The sequence below is a fragment of the Sciurus carolinensis genome, chromosome 15 (genome assembly GCF_902686445.1).
Source record: "Sciurus carolinensis chromosome 15, mSciCar1.2, whole genome shotgun sequence".
Taxonomy (NCBI): domain Eukaryota; kingdom Metazoa; phylum Chordata; class Mammalia; order Rodentia; family Sciuridae; genus Sciurus; species Sciurus carolinensis.
The window spans coordinates 3,432,093-3,455,045 of NC_062227.1; the positions used below are offsets into that span (position 1 = coordinate 3,432,093).

General features: G+C 40.0%; 1 protein-coding gene across 4 annotated transcripts in view; it reads right to left on the reverse strand.

Annotated features, from left to right (window-relative positions):
- Ptpn2 (protein tyrosine phosphatase non-receptor type 2) overlaps positions 1-22,953 on the reverse strand; it is a 79,744-nt gene that overhangs the window by 45,010 nt on the left and 11,781 nt on the right. For 2 of the 4 annotated variants that reach the window (XM_047526415.1, XM_047526414.1), the window contains exon 2: positions 11,158-11,248. The exons of 1 other annotated variant lie outside the window; for it this stretch is intronic. In XM_047526415.1, coding sequence (XP_047382371.1) covers positions 11,158-11,248 — 91 coding nt within the window. Of the gene's footprint in view, positions 1-11,157; positions 11,249-13,438; positions 13,507-22,953 lie in introns of all 4 variants that reach the window. One more of the 4 variants, XM_047526416.1, reaches the window with a different exon arrangement.

Genomic DNA, 22,953 nt, shown 5'->3' on the forward strand with positions numbered 1-22,953 from the left:
CTTTCTAGTCAGCGAGATGGAAAGGCCTGGGTGCCAGGAGAATCACCCAGAGTCACTGTTACAGGCTACTGGCCTCCAAGAAATCCCAACATTCTTTGTCCTGGCCAGATTATGTCTGTGGAGGGCTGGGGAAGACAGGCTCAACCTGGCACCCTGATTCCAGTACGGATCACGGGGGTAGGGAGATGACATCATTGTGGCAAGACCTCCAGTCCAGGCACTTAGAGATCTCAAGCTATAAATCAGTATTTATTTTAAACAAAAGAATCATGTCTCCCACTTGTTCTCAAGGACTAGCTCCTCTTTTGCACAATATTTGCAACTGTGTTCTTTGTTGGGCAATCTGCTACAAAACAATAAAATAGGACACAAGGTGGGGGAAAAGGACGGAATGGCTGGACTGGATCAGTCCTCCTTAATATCCTAAGAGGGCCAACTACAAAAGTCCTTGATAATTCCTATTTTATATGAAGACTGTATGGGAATTTAAAAATTCTACTTCCTATATCTGTATTTTAATATATAAACAACCATATCCTCCCCCTAACTCTGGGTACACTGATGGTCCTAGAAGGGACGCCATGTTCTTCCAGTGACTCAGAGCCTTCTCCAGGTGTACTTCTGCTCCACCCTCCAGGACACCCATCCAGAGCCAGAGCCCACACAGTGAGCTGTGGCTGCCTACCCGGGGGTCTTGGTTAGAAGGCGAGATTTTGATGGCTCCGCCAGTAGGGAGGGAGCAGCCATTGTCTTCACCACGGATCCTACTCCTAGCCCAGGGTGCTGTCCAGGACCCAGTTCAACAGGCCATCAGGTAAAGAGACATGGAGACACCGATACAATCCAGATCTTATTCCAACATTCCATTTTACAGGCACTCATTTTGTGAGTGCAGTTCTAAGTGGTTTAAAACATGTAATTCACATAAGGAATGCAACATCAAGATACAAAACTATTCCACCACCACACAAATCTTGTGTTCCTTCCGTCATAGGCATCTCTTTCCTTACCCCATCACCAATCCATTAACCTATTTTCATCACTATGATTTTTTAAAATATTTTTTAGTTGTCAATGGACCTTTATTTTATTTATTTATATGCAGTGCTGAAGATTGAACCCAATGCCTCACATATGCTAGCAAGCTCTCTACCACTGAGCCACAACCCCAGCCCAGATAACTATAATTTTATCACTTCAAGAATGTTATATAAACTCAGTACGTAACCTTTTGACACTGAATTTTTTTTTGTCCCAGCATAAACGCTTTGAGATCCACCCAAACTGCTGTGTGTTGTTAGGTGTATCAACATTTTTCCTTTTTAATGCTGAACAGTGCTTTGTGACATGAGTATACCACAGTTTGCTAATCACTTACAAACTGAAGGACATCTGGGTTGTTCCCAATTTAGGACTATAAAACTGCTATCAACACTCCTGTGCACATTTTTTTTTAATAGATCAAATTTTCATTCCTCTGGGATTACTGTCCCAGAGTGCAACTGCTGGGCCTTAAAGTATACATTTAGTTTTAAAGAATTGCCAAACTATTTTCCAGAGTGGTTAGACCTTTTTCAATTCCCACCAGACGTGTATGAGATCCAGTTTCTTTTCTTTTACTTTGGAACTGGTGATTGAACCCAGTGATTCCCAGTTCTTTTGAACTTTTTTATTTTGAGACAGTGTCTTCCTAAATTTCTGAGGCTGGACTTGAATTTGCCTTAGTTTCCCAAACTGCTGGGATTACATGCGTGTGCCACAATACCTAGCTAGGATTTCCACACTTCTGGGGTATTGTGTGGTCTCTTTATTTTAGTTGTAATGATATTTGACCACTATGGTTTTAATTTGTATTTCTAATAGTTAATGATATTTCTCATATGCTCAAGTGCTTACCTGCCCTCTGTGCATCTCCTTTTTTTTTTTGCAGTATTAAGAATTGAACCCAGGGCCTCACACGTGCGAGGCAATCACTCTACTACTATGCTACATTCCAAGGTCTTTTTATTTTGAGACAGGGTCTTACTAAGTTGCCCACCTTGACCTCAACTTTGCCACCCTCCTGCCTCAGCTTCCTGCATAGCTGGGATTACAGGTGTGCACCACTGAACCTGGCTATTCTGTTTTCTGACTGGGCCGTTTCTATTTACTATTGAATTTTAAGAGTTTTATCAATATTTCCAGACAAGAGTTCTTCAGATATGTGATTTACAAATATTTTTCTCCCAGCCTATATTCATCTTTCCATTCTCTTAATTATGTCTTTCACAAAGTAAAAGCTTTTAATTCTGACTAGTCCACTTCATTTGCTTTGTAAGAAGTTGGATGGGTTGTGCTTTTGGTGTCTTTTTTAAGAACTCTTCATCCAGCCTGGATCCTGACTTTTCTCCTGTTCTTTTCGTCTGTACCATTACTATCCCTCTCCTTGTATCTAAGTATTTTGTAGAGGGATACTTTAAGACTCTATAAATATCTTGTTCCTGATGAAATTTTCACCCATCAAGTTAACCATCCATTTCAACATTAGTTGTCATCCTGTACAAAGGCAGAACTTCCCCTATTTTCCACTTATTCATGCTTCTTAATATTGTATAGACTCACAAACTCCTAATTTCATTCAACAAGTTATAATCATTATTTTAAAGCTCAAATCAGTGGCTGGTGGACTTCAGGTTGGCCTCGTGTCCTCCTGACAGGCCCCCATCAGTTTCTGAGCATGTTCTTACTTTCTGGCACCACCAGACACTCCAGGTTCTTCTTTATCCTTTCCCTACTAGGATTGGCCACTCTGCTAAAGAAATGTGGGCATCAAAAGCTAAGCATGGTCAATACTAATAGGATGTTACTGCTACCAAGACTTCTCAGTGGACAGGGTTAGGAAATGCATGCATATGTACATCTACATGTGTACCTATCCGTTTATCCATATTTACTGAGAACAGTCCATTTACAGCATGCTGACCCAACATCACAGGGCTCACTCTAGCTCTCCCTGCTAGTCACAAAGGGGACAACCCTCAAGGACACCACCACCCTTATTTATATGCCTTCCATGTGTAGACCTAACCCCAAGTGGTTTTAGATTCAATTATTCTTGGGGAAAGAAGGGGAAGCTTATTAATACCTTCTTTACTACCCTACTATTCAGGCACAGAAATCACACACAAATAGTTTTGAAATTTAGTAATGCTCTAACTGTAATATGAAGGAAAAAGAAATGGAAAGTAATTTATAATAAATATGTTCTTTGACCTATGTAATTATTTGAGCTAAAATACACCAGAAGAAAAAACCTCCCATAAACTTCCAAAATGTCCCCTAGGGGTAGGTAAACACCCCTATTGAGAACCACTGCTCTAGAAAGTAAACATAAATAAATAAAAATCAGAAAGCAAGTGCCAGAATACAAGGATGAAGTGCAGAATCAAAACTGTAACTTCTAGAGGGCATGCAGGAGGTCTTCTCAGAAGACTTCGATACCTACCTTTGTCTTCAAGACTTCAAGACTGAAAATACCTGCTTGGGGGGCAGGTATTAATAGGAAAGAAATGAAGCACAAAAGAGATCTTTCAAAGTCATCAAACCTTCTGTTACTCATTCAGAATGTTCTCTAGAAGACTGCGAATGGAAAACCCATACTCTGCGTGAACACCTACCATGAATGCACTGGTTCAGAGTGTGCACTTGCATGCTTAAACGTTTGTTTGTTTGCTTGTTTGTTTTTTGGTTTTTTTGCAGTTCCAGGGATCCAACCCAGGGCCTCACACATGCATGTTCTGCCACTGAACTACTGCCCTAGCTCTTTAAATAGCTTAGTCAGGAGAGATCCTGCCTGTGTTGATGTGGAATTCCACAGCAGTGTTACTCGTCTGTGAACTCTGGTTTTACATTTTGGACTTAACACAAGATAATTTTTTTCCACATGAGACTTCAAGTACCTGTGAGCTATCATGCTGTTTACGTTTTCTCCTTCCCTAGTTAATCAATCCTAACTTCTTCACTGTGAACTCTAGTTCTTATTCCTTGAATCCAACACAGTGCATTAATGGCCTATAAAAAAATAAATTATTAAAAGCACAAATAGCTTGATTCAATACTGATTGAAACTGAAGATTAAAAATAAGGGGTGGGGGTGGGGAACATGCAGACAGAACCAAAACCCAAGTTCTAATAAGTTCATGAGAAAACCTAAATAAAAAAAGTTGTCAACAATAATTTTGAGTTGGACATCATGATGCATGTCTGTAATCCCAGTAACTCAGGCAGAAGAAGTGCAAGTTCTAGGCCAGCCTTAGCAACTTAGCAAGACCCTGTCTCAAAATAAAAAAATAAAAAGGGCGAAGAATGTGGCTCAGTGGTTAACCACCCCTGTGTTCAACCCCCAGTATCAAAATTAAACAAACAAATCAATGATTTTGAGAATGTGAAGCATAAATTGATATTTGGTCTGTATTTTTAAACTTTAGATGGGATAAGAAAAATGTTATTAGCAAAGTTACCCTAAAATTTACATTAAATCTATACTTATTCTGATTACTATTACTTAACTTGAGTTTAAGGAAGTTCTAGAAAAATATGCATTCTCTAAATTGTTGGATATAAGGGTCTATATATTTCTCTTATTATATTAAACTTAACAGTGTTAGCCAAATCTTCTATGTCTTTACAAACATTTTGTCTTATTAAGAAGTCCTTGAACCAGGCTCAGGGACTCACGCCTATAATCCCAGGAACTCAGGAGGTTCAGGCAGGAGGATCAAATTTCAAGGTCAGCATGGGCAACTCAGCAAGACCCTGTTTTCAAAATATAAAGGGCTGGGTCTGGTAGCTCAGTGGTAGTACATTCCTGAGTTAAATCCCAAGTACCTGCTGCCACACCCCAAACCCCCAGAAGTACATAACCACAGATTGGCAATTTCTCCCTATAATCCTATTCAGTTTGCTTAAGGCAACTTTAGTTGTATACAAATCACTGAGCTAAAACAGACATTTGCACTCAAAGTAGCTATACCATTTGTTGAGATCACTGGGAGAAAAGGGGAAGATGGACAGGAAGCCTGTAAATTTTTCTTCCCCACCCAGCAACTCATTAAGAAAGTACGTTTACTGGGGCTGGGGTTGTAGCTCAGTGGTGGAGCACTTGCCCCACATGCGTAAGGCACTGGGTTCGAGCTTCAGTACCACAAAAATAAATAAAGTTATTGTGTCCATCTACAACTAAAAATTAAAAAAAGAAAGAAAGTACGTTTACTGAGAATTCTCTTTGTGGCAGCAATGAACTATGGATTATATGATCTGCCATGCTAATTAGAATCCTCAATCTGTCAATCTCCCTTAAACTTGGATGAATGTGGAAGACATTATGCCAAGTAAAATAACCCAATCATAAAAAGATAAATACTGCATGACCCCACTTATATATTTGGTATCTAAAGTAACTGATTTCATAATAATAGCAAGGAGCTAGTAGAAGAAAATGGGGAGTGGTTGTTCAATAGGTACAGTTTGTTATGCAAGATGGAAAACTTGCAGAAATCTGTTGTACAACAATGTGTGTACAGTTAACAATACTGTAATGTACACCCAACCCAAATCTACAAAAGGAAGATCTGGGACCCTGAATTCCTTTGGAAAATTCTTTTTCCATTCCCCTTTCTTTATTAAACTAGCTACCATTCATTCTCTTAGAAGCCATGGGGGGCGGGGGGTGGGGCGGTGTGAAGCAAAGCAAGCCATTCCCAATTCCAGGCAGATCTGAGCACCTCTCAGCTCTACCACATGGGGTTATCTCTGCTATCCACAACACACCTGACCAACTCTAAGTTATGGGCAGAAGCAGTTCATAACAGAGTCAGACACATAGCTAGTTCCAACAAATTTTTTGAGACAAACTATCAACTGTCAAATACATAAGGTATGAGGAAGACCTTGGCCACCTCCATGACCTCCTCTGTTGAATGAGAGGGCCATTCATGGGAAAGTGAATACTGAACGGTTATTTTCAGGAAGAGGAATTTGAATGAAGTGAATCAGAGAGAGGAAGAATAGGAGATTTTGAAATGAAAAAGATATATTCAAAGGTACAGAGGTGTTAAAATTAGTAACACTAGGAGAATGCCACGTGGTTCAGTTTCACTAAAATGATTAATTTACAGTAAAGTGGCTAGGAAAAAATGTGGCAAGGTGTACAAAGGATCAATCCCCAAAAGGACTAGAATGATAGTGCTACAGAACTTCAACTTGTTCCTAAAAGTTGTAAAACACTAATAGGAGAGGGGAGTAAAACACCAAAGTGCGTGATGTAAAGCTCACACTACGTCAACTGAGCATGGATCTGGCAGGAACAGGAGGAGGTAAGGAGTACTCCAGAAGCTGCTGTGACAACCCAGGAAGAAAGAGGACAGGAAGGACTGCCAGTACGCACAGAACAGGACAGATCTGAAGGTCGACACAGAAATGGAGATATGACTGCTCAGTTACTAACCAGATGTGGGAGGCGAGTAAGCAGTCCGTTTCTGGCTTCAGCACATGTGCGAATGGCGGTATCACCTGAGAACACAGGGAAGGAGGCAGAACGAGCAGGTTTAGGGTACGCTGATGAACTGTTTGGGAGGAAGGGTGACTGAATGTCCAAGCATCTTCACACTGAGTTTGAGGAGGATAAAGGATGCTCAGCAGAGAGGGATGACTTGCATGAAGGCCTCGGGCTGAGAGAACCAGGCTGGAGATAAGACTGGGAATCATAAGTACAGCGATGGAAACTGAAGATGAGATTATTCATAAAACAGGAGAGACAGATGAAGCCTGAAGAAAAAAGGCAACCTGAGAAAGAGAAGCCCTAAAAATGGGTGAGCAGCCAGAGAAGAGAACAATACAAGAAAATATGGTATCAGGGAAGAAAGGCATGACTGATAATGTCACACATCAAAGTGGAGTCAGAAGGTCCCTCACTGCCTCTGAAAACCAGAAAGTTAATAGTACTAGAACACCAGTGTCCCTGGGAGGCTAGGGTAGAAGCACGGGCGACAGGAAGCACCCGTAGGGAGAGACAAACGGCAGGGTGTGCTCCTGTGTACCCGTGCACACTGGAGCGTCCAGTGGGGAATGAAGCGAGGCTGGGGTGCAATGAGGGCTGACACAGGCAGACTGAAGCATATCTATATAACCAGGATGGGGGGAGAATGAGGTACTTGGAGGAGAGCGGCAATGAGAGTAAAGAAGGAACTGAGGCAGAGGCCCAGCAGAGGCAGCAGGAGGGAAGGCTCTTCTGGGATTTCAGAAAAGGATGAGCACACAGGGAAGGAAGCGGCCTGGTGGTACAACACAAGCTGACCAGTTATTTCCTGACTTTTAAAATTTAAAACTGAAAGAAAGATGATATTCTGTACACAGGGGCCCAAGGGCTGAAAAAATCAAAGACTAATTATTCCAAGGTTGGTGCTTCCCAGCTTAGGTGGAATCAAAGGTCTGAAGAGATCTTTTTTTTATTAATAACAAGAAGAGCAAGGAGGGCTGGGGTTGTGGTCCAGTGGTACAGTGCTTGCCTAGCATGCGTGAGGCACCGGCTTCGATCCTGGGCACCACATTAGGGGAAAAAAAAAAAAAAAGGTATTGTGTTCATCTACAACTAAAAAACCCCAGCAAGGCAATTATTAAGTAATATACTACAATAAATAAAATAGTCAAACAACTAAAAATCCTGGCAAAGTCAAAGAACTAGAATGAAAGAGCTGGAACGACAGAAAGTAGCACTCAGAGCAGCACAGTCTAAAACTTCAGGAGTGGGCTGGGCATGGTGGCACAGTCCTGTAATTCAAGCTACATGGGACAGTGAGGCAGAGGACCCTAAATTCAAGGGCAGTGTAAGCAACTTAGGGAGACCCTATTTCAATAAAATGAAAAGGGATGGGCACAGCTCATTGTACAGCACTTTCCTAGCATATGCAGGATCTTGAGCTCAATCCCCCAATACCAGGGGAAAAAAATTCAGGGGTGAAGATGACTGAAGGCAAAGCCATGAAAGCTGAAGAAGTGTAGGAACTCTAAGGCTAGGTGTCCATGGTGCTCACGCAGAGACAGGAAGTCACCAGGATGAAGGTGGTACTGGGGAGGAAAGGAGGGTGACAGGCAAGATAGTGAGACACTAGGAAGACAGGAAGGGAAGGAAAGCTGGACCCCACAGCAGTGTTGGGAGGTGTCCAGATGGCAAGAGTCTTAGAGCTGGAGATCCTGGGGTGACATGGGAAGCAAGAATAAGCAGCCCTTACTGAGAGAGCTCATGAGTAGATGTTTGCCCCAGGGAGCCAGGCTTCAACCAGGGCAAAGGAGGAGCAAGAACCCCCCAAGGGTTTGCTCCCAGAAGACTGGAAGTGCTGGCAGAGGGGCAGCAGGGCAGAGAAGCAAGTACAGAGCAGCACCTCCTCTGAGCAGGAAACGCCTCCTCCTTACACAAGGCTCACAAGGCTGACTCCTCTTCACCGAGAAAGCACACACACAGGAAGAAGAGCCTGGCACCAATGACCATGGATGCAAGGCTGACTGAACCAGAGCCCTGCCGGGGCTTCATAAGCGCTCTCCCACCAAGCTAGAGCTCAGCCCTGGACAAGTCATACTTCTGGTACTGCGGATTTAACAGGGCGCCTAACCACTGAGTCAGACTCCCAGCGCTTTTTTATTTTTTATTTTGACACAGGATCTTGCTAAGTTGCTTAGGATTTCACTAAGTTGCTGAGGTTGTGTTCAAACTTGTAATCCTCCTGATTCAGTCTCCCAAGTCCTGGGGTTACAGGCATGTACAACCAAATCCAGCATTGACAAGCACATTTTAAACAGAGGTCTCTTTAGCCTTCAATTGCAGGTATCCAATAGCCAGGTAGAATGTGTAAAGGTTAGGTGATAAGTCTCAAGACTTTTACTTACTTGTATACTTGAGAGTTAAGTTACAAATATCTAACTCATAAAAAGTGTCGATTTCAATTTTAAAAATTTCTCCATTTAGATCGACTTGAAAAAATTAAGGAAAGAAAGAACTTAAATATAGTTTAGCACACACAAGGACTGCAATTATAACAAATACAAAACAATTAAAGGCAATTTTGGGGTTAAGGGAGGAGGGCAGAAGCACAGTGGTCATGGTCACAGGAGGGTAGCACAAATAATCTTGTGATGCAACTACTACCCGAGATGGTGCTGACCACATGAATTTTCGCACAATGAAACTGCACACCTACATACAGGTGCCTGTAAAACTGGTTGAGAACCTGCATGGATGGTATCAGGGTCACTTTCCTAGCAGCCATACCGTACTGTAGTTATGCAAGATGTTAACATGGGGGAAACTGGGGGAGGGGAATACCAGATCTCTCTGTATTATTTCTTACAACAGGACGCAAATTTATAATTATCAAAATAAAAAAGGCTTTTAAAAATTAAAGGCAACAAAGCATAGGGCACAACTGGAAAGTATGTCTTCAAAACTTCTAACTAGAGACCTAGTCTTTCTAGCTCAGTTGATTCTTAACCAGAGACTTGGAGGGGTGAGGGAACACCAAGATGCTAGAATTACTGCTCAGACCCCCATTCCCTGAACACACACCCATACCAGAACTGTCACCATGGTGAACCACAGGTTTCACAGGAAGTCTATCTATCATCAAGTACACTATAACTAAGAAAGTGGAAAACCACATTTCTAGCTACTTATCTTCACAAACACTTCTAACTGGCAAGGAAAAATGGATCTAAGAGAAACATTGTATTTTATAAGTAACTTATAATAAACTTATTTAATCTGCCCAAAATTAGTCACACAGGGAAACGTACTTGTCAACATAAAGAAAAATATTCTGTTCATGTAAGAACTAAAGTGTAAATTTTTTACATCCAGTAACTAATGGATTTTTCAGAGGTATATCCAGACGCTAAATATCTACCCCATAAATCAAGGAACACAAGGTTAATAAAGTTGTACAGTTTGTGGCCTTGAACAGAGTGTGGTTCAGCCTACACAGGAAGGCATGGTACATCAGCAGCATACCCTAGTAACCAGGGGAAAGAACCAGAAATAAGCAGAAGCCAAAAAGAGACCAACTCCAGATGTTTTTTTAAAGTACTCTCTAACAACGAGCCCTAAAGAGAAAACCTATGGTTAGCCCATTAAAATTAAACACAGGGAACAAGATAAATAGGAAGGTAGCCTAATTTAGTATCTGAAACAGTTGTATGAACAGAGCAAAAAATAAAGTCATCTCATGATGAACACACTGAAAAACTTGAGAATTGCAGTCATTTACAAAATTGTGTATGTGTGCCTCTGCATCACAATCTAAGGGTTCAATAATGGGGACCTATTATGAAAAAGAATCATACAGCCAAACCACTGAACATCTGCTTATAACAGGAGATGTTTACCATGTACCAAGTTTACCAAGTAGGAAGAGGTACAAGTCAGTATGCTCAAGATTCTAATTTTGAATTAAAAGGATAAACATATTATTATTATTCAGAAAAAAATACTAAAAAACTATAAACCCCAAAGTTACTGTTTTTAAATTAGTTTTTTTCCTTTACACTTTCCTCTGTTTTCTAAGTTTTCTGCAGTGAGTACACACTACTTTTGTAATTAGGAAAAAGGAGGGGACAAAATTACACCAATAAATGTTTTAAGAAATATTTACAAAGATCATGGAATAATATAAAAATGAAGTACATATATGAATATATCATACAGACACATGTATAATGATTATGACTACTTAAGTAAAAAAACCGTTGTAGAATTTACACCAAAACAATGGCAACTGTATTTGAAGAATGAAATAATTGTAGGTAATTATTTTTTCTTCTACTATACTATGCCTTCAAGTTTTTCTTTTAAGAATATATATTATGAAACTAGTGGTAGGGCATGTGGCTCAGCGGGAGAGTGCTTACCTAGCACATGCATGGCCCTGGGTTCTAACCCTAGTACCAGAAGGCAGGCAGGCAAGCAGAGGAAGGAAGGAAGGAAGGAGGGAGAGAAAAGAAAAATGTATTCTTGTAAATTTTAAAAATTACTGAACTTATCAACCCTGACCCAAAATTCTCCTCTTCACTGTATCCTGTCTCCTGAAACAATCCAAAAAACATACACATGCACACGAACCCACGAGTACTTACATGGGCTTACATCTCTGTATCTGTTTCGATTTCTGTTTTCTGGAAACTTGGCCACTCTATGAGGATAGTCATGGGACTCATTTCGAATTTCCTTAAAATAACAAAAATATATTTTAATATCCCTCTTAAATTTTATACAGCAAAACATACTTTCTCAACCAGTGTAGAATAACACTATTAAGAACTTAAAGTATGCCAAGTACTGTGCAAAGCACACGGTCTGTCGTCTGTTACTTTCACAACACTAAGAGAAACAATTCTCTTCCCATTTCATATATGAGATCTAAATAATCTGCCAAAGGACAAACAGCTAGTGAGTGGCAGTCCCCAGTACCAAGCAAGACCCTTCAGAGGCACCATCTGTGCTCTCTGTCCACTACCTGCTTAGCACAGGCTCTATTCAGCACCTATGACCAAGCACAAAACACTTTATGAAACAGAATTAATGCGATGGAGGTTATCTGATATCTCACACTTGAATTCTTACTAAAACTGTCTTACGGGGTCTACCTAAATTCTGGAGCATCTATCCTAAAAATTCTTATATGATTTCTTTAATGTCACATAATTAATTTGAGAGAAGAAATATCCCCAAAATTTACTTCTAGAGTCATAAGTGATGAGCAATAACCATTAGGCCTGAGGCTCATTTCTAGATCCTTAAAGGTTTTCTGTATTCCACTGGGGAAGAGAATCTGAGGTGTGTTTGTACTAACCTCCCAGCCACCTAGCAAAGCCAGCACTGCCAGCTTTTACCTCCCAGATGGAACAATATTCCAGGACTTCATCAGGTGAAAACAAACATCACCTCCCTGCCAAAAAAAGTGTGCTTTAACTATAAAGATTAAATTGAGTTTTTGCTCATACTAGTAGTACAAAGAAGAAAAAGCATTTCAAAAGTTACGTTAGCAAACAGATTCATACATTGAACGTAAATAAATTATTCCTTTTATGATGAACACCCTTTTGGAGGGTTCTTTACTCTCTTGTCTGTAACATCCACCTCACAAGCCCCAGACAGGTAACTTTCTAGTTCATATCTTTACTCTTTTGGCCTAGTGCAGAAACTCTATGGAGAAGAATCAAAATATTCTCTGTATGTATTTTGTTAAACTTCCACCTAATTTCAAGGAGCCCTTAAACTCAATTGTGAGTTCCTGGTGTTTAATGAGGGAGAAAGAAAAATTTTTATGAGGGAAAAAAAAGACTTCTAATAATTCATAGGATTCATGAGTGTAAACAGGATGCCTATAAATTGTAATCACACCATAAAACCAAGACAAACACAAAATGAGTAAAGTTTTATTTTTATTGTAAAATTTTTTTCATTAGTTTTTCCATAAAATAGTTGCAGACCCTATTTTACCATTATTTTCTATTTCACTGTTTCTGTCCTTCTCTTTGTTTCCCTCTTCTCTCCCTGGGTTGATCTGATAACTCCTCCTCTCCCAAGTTTTTATAACTCCTCCTCTCCCAAGTTTTTATTGATGGAACATGATGCACAAGTTTCTAACCTGATCTCAATTTTTCTGGAAGTGAACAAAATAAGAATACTTTTGTAAGATATATAACACTCTACTGGTCTGAGGTGTACAACTGGAATTTCATTTTACTCTTTCCAAATGGAAAGTTAATTGTCTTAGTATCACTTGATTTTTGCATTTATCAGTAACATATGCTATCATAAAACAATTTCCATACATGCATGGGTCTGTTTCTAGACCCTCATTCTATTTCACAGAATCACGTTTATCCTTGAGACACAAACTATAGTTACTACAAATCTGTAAATAATGTGGAAAGGCAAGTTGCCCTATTTATTCTTCCCATTTGTGTTATAATTCATGATATTTTAATTCATTTTATACTTTTCTTCATAAAGGTATGCTAAAGATTTATTCTGAGAAAATATAGGCTTTGTTGCTATTGTAGATGGGAGTTTTAAAAATGCACAGGGAAGAAGGCAAAGAGGACAGGACGCCAGCCCTTCTTTAAGACTTCTGTTCACACATGCACCCACTTTCCAGTGAAGCCCACGTGTCAGTTTGACTCCTACACTTTGCCTAGAAAAACACACTTATTTGGTAACAAAAGGTCACCAACATTGAAAAATAAATAAATAAATAAAAGAAGGAGGGCCCCAAATTAGAATAGCAGGGAAGAGATTTAAAATTTACAAAAAAATGGAACAGCCAAATCCTGTTCCAAGCCCTTGGGCTGAAGAAATAGTCATAATATAAATGTTTTATTTTCCCAGGTTAATAATTAAAAGAACTCTTACAGTGAATCCACTCTTTCAAATCTCCAGTGTTACACTTGTTCTCCATACTTTCTTTAATTTCAGTGAACCTGGGAAGACAAGGAAGCCCCATGGTTTAAAAGACAGTTCCCAAGGGATGTGCACTAGCTGCCTATTCCACCATCCCTTCTTTCTTACTAAAGGCTTCTGATTTTATTTTCTGATTTACAATGGACCCAACTAAAAACCTGTTATTTCCCAGCCTCCCTTACAGGATGTCGGTGACAAAGTCTAGCTAATGGGAATAAGCAAGATCACCAGGTTGGGCTGCAGGAAAAGGTGCTATACAGCGGGCTGAGGTGAGAGGATCACCTGAGCCCACGAGTCTGAGACCAGTCCAGGCAACACAGAAGACCTTGCCTCAAAACCAAAACATTCAACAAAAAGTTGGTTCAGCAGACCTTTGTCCCTCACTGGGGTCTGCCTGAAAAGCAGGTTTTGGTGTCCTGGGGTGAAGGGATGGGAAGAGACATCTTCGTGACCACAAGGTCAACAGCACATTCCAAGAAAAGCTAAGAAGAACAGAGGGACAAGTGTGGTGACATCATGAAATCAAAGCAGCAGTCCTAAACTCCTATCTCCAAAACCTCATCTCGTGAAAAATAAAACCCCCTCTTAAGTCCATTATTTTATTTCCCATACAGTTAAATCAGGTCTCTTAACTAACACACACAGCACAACCAAACCTCAAAAATAAATACATCTGATGCAGATAGGGTACTCTGAGCAACATGCAAGACTTAAGTAATTGCATAAGCATTTCATACACATAATAAAATGCATGGTGTTTCTCAAAATAAGACTGGTAAGACAGAGAGCTGAGTTATTCACTAGTACTCATACATTGCAAAACCAGCTCTACTGATGTTCTGATGCTAAAAATGTCTTCTTCTGTAGCAGAGAACCCACAAACAGTGCTCCCAGACACATCAAGAATGCTTCCTGTCAGCAGTAAAACTGCTAAGACAAGGTTTCTCAACTCAGCACTACTGACCCTCTGGGCTGGGCCCTTCTTCGGGGTGGGCTGCCTGGTGCATTCCGTGATGCTTAACGGCAGCACCCTGTCCTCTACTCAGTGCTTGTCAGTGCAACCCTCCCTCCAACTGTGAACCCAAAATCTCTCCAAACGTTGCCAAATGTCCCTGGACAGTAAAATGTACCACAAACACACATAACTCCATCAATACCCAGATGAAAACCACTGATCTAACAAACCATGCCTTTTTAAATGAAAACTGAACTTAAATGACAAGAATCTTTGTTTTAAAGTATAACTTAACCAAAAAATTTAAATCCAAATTTTTTAAAATGTGATTTTTACTCAAAAAAAAAAAAAAAAAAAAAGAAAGAATTGAGTCACTAGTTATTTCTTGTTTAGTAGCAATGATCCAAAACATAGGCAACTCAGCCACAAAGCTATCTTTCACAGTTATTTACAATGTTGAAAAACTAGAAATAACCTAAATGCTTAAAGACAGAGAAAAGAGGGTTGAATAAATCATGGTACATTTTTTCAACCATTTTAAAAATAGGTTCTCATGTAACAGGTAGCATAAACTCAGTTCTTGGAAGGATAATGTATAACATAAACAAAGGAATAACATCTGAAAATGGAACTTAACCATTATTTACTATTTGGTAGAAAAATTCACCTAGCTCCTTAGCTGTATTTAAGGATTGAACCCAGGGCTACTCTACCACTGAGTTACATCCCCAGCCCTTTTTATTTTGTATTTTGAGGCAGGGTCTTGCTGAGTCCCTAAGGCTGGCTTTGAAATCCTCCTACCTAAGCCTCCTGAGTCACTGGGATTACAGGTATGTGCCACTCAGCACGTGCCTACTTTTAACGTGTCTACTTTCTCCTATTACTTTGCCTCTTGTTATTTCATACATATATCAATCCCTCTTGAAATTTATTTCTGTACCATTGGCTTGAATTAAGAAACCATAATGACTCTACTACAGAAACAATTCTGTTGTGTTTCAGTAATTCCGGGCTGAAATGCAGGACTTAGGATATTTTCTTATTATTCAGCTCTTCTTCAATAAATAAGCAATAACTGTGCCTGAAGGTACTACCTGAGCATCTAGGGGTTCCCAGAAACCCCAGGGCTCATGAATAAGAAATTCCAAAAGTGCACTGCACACAAATCACCAGCCTCTGGCCTCCTGCACCCTGGAGGGCGAGACGGATCAGCAGCAGCTCTGATCCAGCCACGCGCGAACACGTGGCCAGCGCTCCTGCTCTCGCGGCGCATGCGGGCCGGCCAGTGCGCCGGTACCGGCGTTGCCCGGTGGACTTGGTGATCTCCTCGAATGGACAGTCACCCAGTGAAAGTTCTTCCTACTTAAGATTCTAAACACTTTTTTTTAAGTCACCAGCAGGATTCCTTTTCGCAGCGAGAGGCCAGGCCGCCCTCGCCTCCCCAGGGAGGCTGCACGCGGGCGGGAACTGGCGGCCAGGGCGGCCTCCCATCTGCCCACCCAAGGCTCAGCGTCGGAAAGAGCTTCCCCCTGGAGTGAAGCGGGGTGAAGCGGGGCTCCCCGGTGGCTGCCAGAGGAACAGGAGCACGTGGCGTCCTCGAAGGACGCAGAGTCCTGCACGACACAACAGGATCAAAAAGAACGGCCCCACTGCTACAGACGGAAATGGGCGAGTTTCAGACACACTGGGGAACAATGGAAGCCAGACAGAAGGAAGAACATGCCTGAAATTCCCACTATGGAAATAAGCAGCGAAATTATTCAATGATGACAGAAGTCAAAACAATGGTCCCCTGTTTGAAAAGGCACGAGGAAGTCTTCTGTGGTGTAGTTACATATTGATTTAGGTGTTTATTATAGATATATATATATATTGTAAAAACTTGTTAAGCATTTGTTTATAATTTGTGTACTTATACTTCTAAATAAATGAGTAGGGCTCAGTTAGTAGAGTGCTTGCCTGTCAAGCACAAGGCCCTAGGTTCAATCCCCAGCACCACAAAAAAAATGAATGAGTGAGTGAATGAATGAATAAGTAAACAAATGAAGGTTAAGTGGCACAGTCACTGCGGGAAAGTGCCAACCAGAGTTACCTTATGAACCAGCCCAGCCATTCTGTTCCAGGACCCACACCAACACAAGTGAACACTTAAGTCACATAATGCTTGTGCACGGTGTTCAAAAACAACTAAATGTCCATCAGCTGATGAACAGGTAAATAAAATGCAGTATTATTCATATGATGCAACCTACTGATCTGTAAGGAAAAATGGAACAATGACATATGCAACCACACAGACTAACCTTAAGGACATTACTTTCTAATTTCACTTTCTAAGTGAAAGAAGCCAGACCCAGAAGACTACACTGTTATGATTGGGTTTGGTAAAATGTACAGAAGAGGCAAATCCAGAGGCAGAAAATATTAGTGGAAATAATCTGGTCTGGGTGTTTGTGTGTGTGTGTGTGTGTGTGTGTGTGAATGAGGACTCACAATGTATATTTAGTCTCTTTCTGGACTGTTGAAAACATTCTAAAATTAAGATGCAGTTGCACATCTGTAAAATACACTAAAAACCACTAAACTACATTTTAATGGGAAGAGTTCACAGTGTGTGAAATACATCTTCATAAGGCTAAAAAAAAAAGGAGCTAAAATGAATGCTTTCGCACATCATCAAATGTCTTTGCTTTTGAACTCTTTCTAGTCTATGGTTCAATTAAAAAAAGTCATGCAATATTTTTTAAAAACCAGGTCTTAATCTTCCTGACTACAAAATAACATAACCAGCTTGTGCTCCCATTACACCAAAAACGTCAGGTTCATTTGGCTCTTCAAGTGACACGAACTTTTAGAAAGTACATCAACATATACTTAAATATAATAAAATTTCCATGACCCATTAATAGCTAGTACAATTTACCTATTCTTGATGTATCAAATAGCTTGAAAGGTAAGTACTTGTAAGTCCCATGTAAAACTATCCAACTCCGTAAAACAAAAACAGTTTACTTTCCTGGATATAAAATGGTAACAAGTTTAAGACAAAAAAGGAAATGGTTTTAAAAACTATTTTGTAGGATTAAGAGAATAAGAAATCCTTAACTAGGGGCTGGGGAGATAGCTCAGTCGGTAGGGTGCTTGCCTTGTAAGCACAAGGCCCTGGGTTCGAACCCCAGCACCAAAAAAAAAAAAAAAAAAAAAAAAAAGAAAAGAAAAAAGAAATCCTTAACTATAAAAACAAAGCAGTACTCTGTGTGTGTGTGTGTGAGAGACACATACACGTTGTCTCCCGGAGACTGTCTTAGGATTAACCCCATTAACTGAAACTAAAGTCTGGTCTGAATTATAAACTCTTTGGGGAGTTTTTCAATGCAGTGTGCTTAGTTATTGGAACTGAAATACACAAAACACTTTTTGCTGAATATCTTTAAGAATGGTTTATTACTTATTTTGGAAATCTGTGTGTGTGTGTGTGGTGTTGGGATTGCACAGAGGGTGCTCTACTACTGAGCTACATCCCCAGTTCTTTTTACTTTTTAGAGACAAGTTCTCAGTAAGTTGCCAGGCTGTACTGATGATCCTGCCTCAGCCCACCAAGTCACTGGGATTACAAGCATGCAGTCACCACATGGCAAATTTTTAAACTTTAAATGGATGTTTTTATAAAAATCTGTCTCTTAACTGATTTGAACATTTCCTGTACCATTTTAACTTAAATGGATTGACGTCATTCACGTAGTCTTATCAGGTACCCTTTTTAAAGAAAAGTTTTAGATAACAATACTTTTAAAGTGCAACAAAATATTAAAATTTTAATAGAAATATTTCTAAAATGCATGACTTCTAAAACAAGTAATACCTTGAACATTTAACCTTTTCATGAGATCACAAACATTAATTTACTGTGCTATGCCAGATGTGGTGGTGTGTACCTATACACCCAGTTATTCAGGATATAAAGGTGGGACTGACGGAGGACAGCCAAGGAAGTTTAGTAAGGTCCTGTCTCAAGAAAAATTAATTACTGTGCTATAACACAGTTAGAGCCTCAGGACACTGCCCGCGAAAATACAGTATCACTATTCTAGGAGGCCTTTGAGTTTCTATGTTTTGCTTGAACAGAGAAAAGTATTTTTACGATCTAATAAATTTATATTCTTGTCATAATATAGGACTCTTAGATCAGCAGAAAGGAAAATTAAGAGTCTACCACCACACATTTAAAAAATGACCTAAAATGTGTAGGCTTTTCCTTCATGGAGGAGTTGATACATACCCCTTATCTGTGGGCCACATCCCCGAACACTCAGTGGACTCCTGAAGCTGCGGATGGTACTGAAACCAATCACTGAAAGTTTTTCCATCTCAACTCAGCACTTAAGCACTACGGCCATAACTTGGCAGTTTGAGATAAACACAAAACTAGCACAAATTTCTTTTTCCCTTCCTTACAATTTCAGATAGATTTTTCTTACCATCAGTCTCAGCCTTCTTGAGGACGCCCCTTTTCTCTTGAAGGCAGCACACCTGGCTCCTTCCTGGCATGCCGAGCTGCCAGCATCACCACTCTTGCTCTCTGGAGCATGAGGGTTAGGGCCACCTGAATGCAGGCAGTGCACTGCCAAGCGACTCCAGGCGGGCGGCATATACAGTGTGGAAACACACTGGGCAAATGGATGGCTCACGTGTCAGGCAGGGCAGCAGCAGACTGACACGCTACTCAAACACTACTTGGAATAGCATGCAATTTGACATTTATGACTTATTTCTGGAATTTTCCGCTTAAAGTTTTTGGACTGTGGTTGACTCAAGTAACTGGAACCATGGAAAGTAAAAGCAAACACAGGACTACCGTACTTTAAATTGTTCACAAGCACACGCGTATGCAGGCATATCACACATCCACCTGCTTTCATCTCTTAAAATGTGGGTATCTTTTCCTGCCCACATGGTAACCAGCACCACCCCCAGTTATGTTGCCCCAGGCTGGCCTCCAACTCCCAGGTACAGGTGATTCTCCTTCCTCAGCCTTCTGAGGAGCTGGGGCAACAGCATGTGCCACTGCACTGTGCCTACTCTTTTCTTCTTTTTCCTGCAGTGCTGCCTTATTTATTTATTTATTTATTTTTAATTTGAGACAGGTTCTTACTCAGTTGCTGAGGTTGGCTTGAACTTGTGGTCCTCCTGCCTCAGTCTCCAGAGTAACTGGGATTAGGGGCATAAGCCATGACGCCCAGCTCCCCCCACACTTTAGTGACTATTTTGTCTTAGTCTTTTTAGGCTGTTGTAACAAAGTACCTTAAACTTGGTAATTACAAACTACAGAAATGTATAGCTCACAGTTTTGGAGCCTGGGGAAGTCTAAGATAAAGGTATTAGCAGATGTGGGATCTAGCAAGGGCTTGCTCTCTGCCTCAAAAGTGGCACCACCTTGTTGAGTCTACACAGGGTGAAGGGGAATCAGGCTTCCCCAAGCCACTTTAGAAGGGTACTAACTCATTCATAAGGCTCTGCCTCCCTAGACAACTTAGATTTCCCAAACTTCACCATTATTAAAGCAATATGGTGAATATTCTTAAATAAATCTGTACATATATTTCAAAGCATTTCTTGACCACCTCTTAAAAATGGAACTCTTGGATCAAGTGACTATCTTGTCAAGAAAGACACAGAGGGGCTGTGGATGTAGCTCAGTGGCACAGCACTTGCCTAGCAATGTAAGGCACTGAGTTTGATACTCAGCACCACATAAAAATAAATAAAATAAAATAAAGGTATTGTGTCCACTTACAACTAAAAATAAAAAAATAAAAAACAAAGATGCAGATGAGATTTTGTCTCACTTTCAACAACACCTAGCTTTTGCAGGCTGTGGAGAGGCTGAAATATTGTCTTGATTCTTCTGAACTGCTTACTCTTTCAGAGGAACCTTAAATTTGAACTTTCTTCACAATGACATTTTTTAAATTACAGTATAAATATGTCAATTTGGACAGAAGTGAAATCTTTATAATACCTACTCTTCTATCAGGAATTAATTTGTTTTTCCACTTAAGTCTTCCTTGTCACTTGATAGAGCTTCGTTTTTTAAAATAAATTCAACACATTTCTTGTTAAGCTTAAGTACTTAATTCCTAAGTATTTAAAAATTTCTACTGCTATTTAACTGTTATCAATATTGTTTTTCTCCTTCGTTCACTTACAGCAAATTATATTACATTCCCTTGCACTGACCAATCTTATAGTCCCAAAATTAACTTGGAGATGATGTTTTGTTTTATATTATATCTCTAGATTATATCTGTTGATATTAGAATTTTTAGACTATCACCACAGGTCAAATCCACCTGGGTTTTTTTGGGGGGCAGGGGAGGAGTTATCTTATTTATTTCTACTTTTTGTTTATACTCCTTCCTTCATTCCAAAGTTTTGATTCATTTCGTTATTTTAAACATTTGGTTCATTAATATTTTTTCCTTGCTTTATAGACTTTGACCAAATTCATTGATTTCTTCCTTCACTCAATTTAAAAACTGCTGTTTTCTATGTTTCCTTATTTTCTTTCCCCTCGTCTTTTGCTGTATCAACCAAGTTTTCTTTGTTTCTCTATTTAAAAGTTAAAATACCATTTCTAGTCTACTAAGGATTGGTCTTAAATTTTTAAAAAAACACGTTTGAAGCTGGGTGTGGTGGTGCACATCTGTAATCCCAGTGACTCAGGAGGCTGAGGCAGGAGGATCCCAAGTTCCAAGCCAGCCTCAGCAACTTAGCAAGGCTCTAAGCAACTTAGTAAGACTATTAGAAATGGAAAAAGACAACCCCCCGAATAGTGAGACCTAGGAAAGGGGAGTAAGTGAGAAAGAAAGCTATACATTGAGAGCAATGCTCCTTTCTTAAAACATTTCTTCCCAGTGACAAAACAAACCCTGGAGGGGAAGTGTCCATAAAACCTAGAAAGGCAGTCTCTGGGAAGAGACCAAAGAATTGATTCTCCCTAAACAAATCCTTTTCCAGATACCAAACACTGGCCCCAGGCTCTCCATTAGGCCCATTAAGATAAATCCCAGAGACTGACCACTGATCCCAGACTCCCTCCCATTTCACCCAGTAAAACAACCCCCAAATTCCTGAGTGACCAAACTGACACACTCATTAATTAAGGCACCTCTCAGTATAACCAACATAAACCTGGTTCCCTCCTTTGTTCAGGGGCTCATTTTCCACCAGGAGAGTGAGTCTAACAGAGGCATGAAACTCTGTCCCTGAATGGAGTGAGGTCTGCATCCAGCTGGATCCTTTTGTGCTAACAGAGATCCTGTCTCAAAGGGAAAAATAAAAAGGGCAGAGGATATGGCTCAGTGGTTAATCACCCCTCAGTTCAATCCCTAGTGCCAAAATAAAAAATCAAAGAAAAAAGTTTTAACTTGTATTTTTCTGCTAATGTAAAAGCATATTCTAATAAAGCCTTGTTAGTAAACCGCTAATTGTATCTCTTCATACAGCACAATGCCCCTTATTTTCTTCAAGTAATCTACAACTTTGTATCCATTTTTTTGCACTTTTCAATTATTTAAAAATATTTATTGCTTACAGTAAGTTTCACAACTATAATCATAATTAGTTAACTGTAGATTTTAATTCACTGTCCAAATCTACTTTCTATAACTGTTCCATTTCTCCCAGCACTTTACTGACATTTCTCCATCATCTTGTGTCAGGGAAGGTAAGTCTGAGCTAATCTCAATTTGTTCTTCCCTAAAGACAACTTGTCTTCCTTGCAGGATTTTTTTCTTTATCCTTCGGATCCAAGGTCTCTTCAGCTCAGGTCTCTCTCCACTATTTCACTCCTTATCACACAGATCTGGGGTCTTTATGTGTTCTCAGTCATCTCTCAAAATACCCATTTTATAATTCATTCATTTATTCATTCATGCTGGGGACTGATCGCAGGGACCTACTAAGCTATATCCCTAGTCCCTCAAAATATCCATTTTTTTACATCTTTTTTCTGATTTCTAAGAGATTTTTCTTAAGCTACCTTGGGATTCTGTATTATCTGCTAGTCCTGAAATTTTTACTTTAACGATTATGTCCTATAATCAAAAAAATGCTTTACAATTCTGCTCACACATTCATTCATTCATCTGCTCATTCACAGTGAAGCTGGGGGTTGAACCCAGGGCGCTATCCATGCTAAGCAAGCACTCTACCAATGAGCTACATCCCCAGCCCTCTCTGTTTAAAACTTGCTCTTGCAGTTTGGGAAACTGAATCAGAGTCTTCTTCACTTCTTATACTATTTCACATGCCCTAAATAATTTCATCTGCCTTGAGGCGAATTTTTCACATCTAACACTAATCTGTTCATCTTTACAGAAAGAAAATGCATAACCTTAGCAACTTACCCAAGCCTGCGTGGATGTGTACACTGCTTACTATCGAAATCTCTAAGTCCCCAAAAGGCAGGAAGGGCCCTTTTCTAGTGTCTGGTAATCATACAGACTTCTTA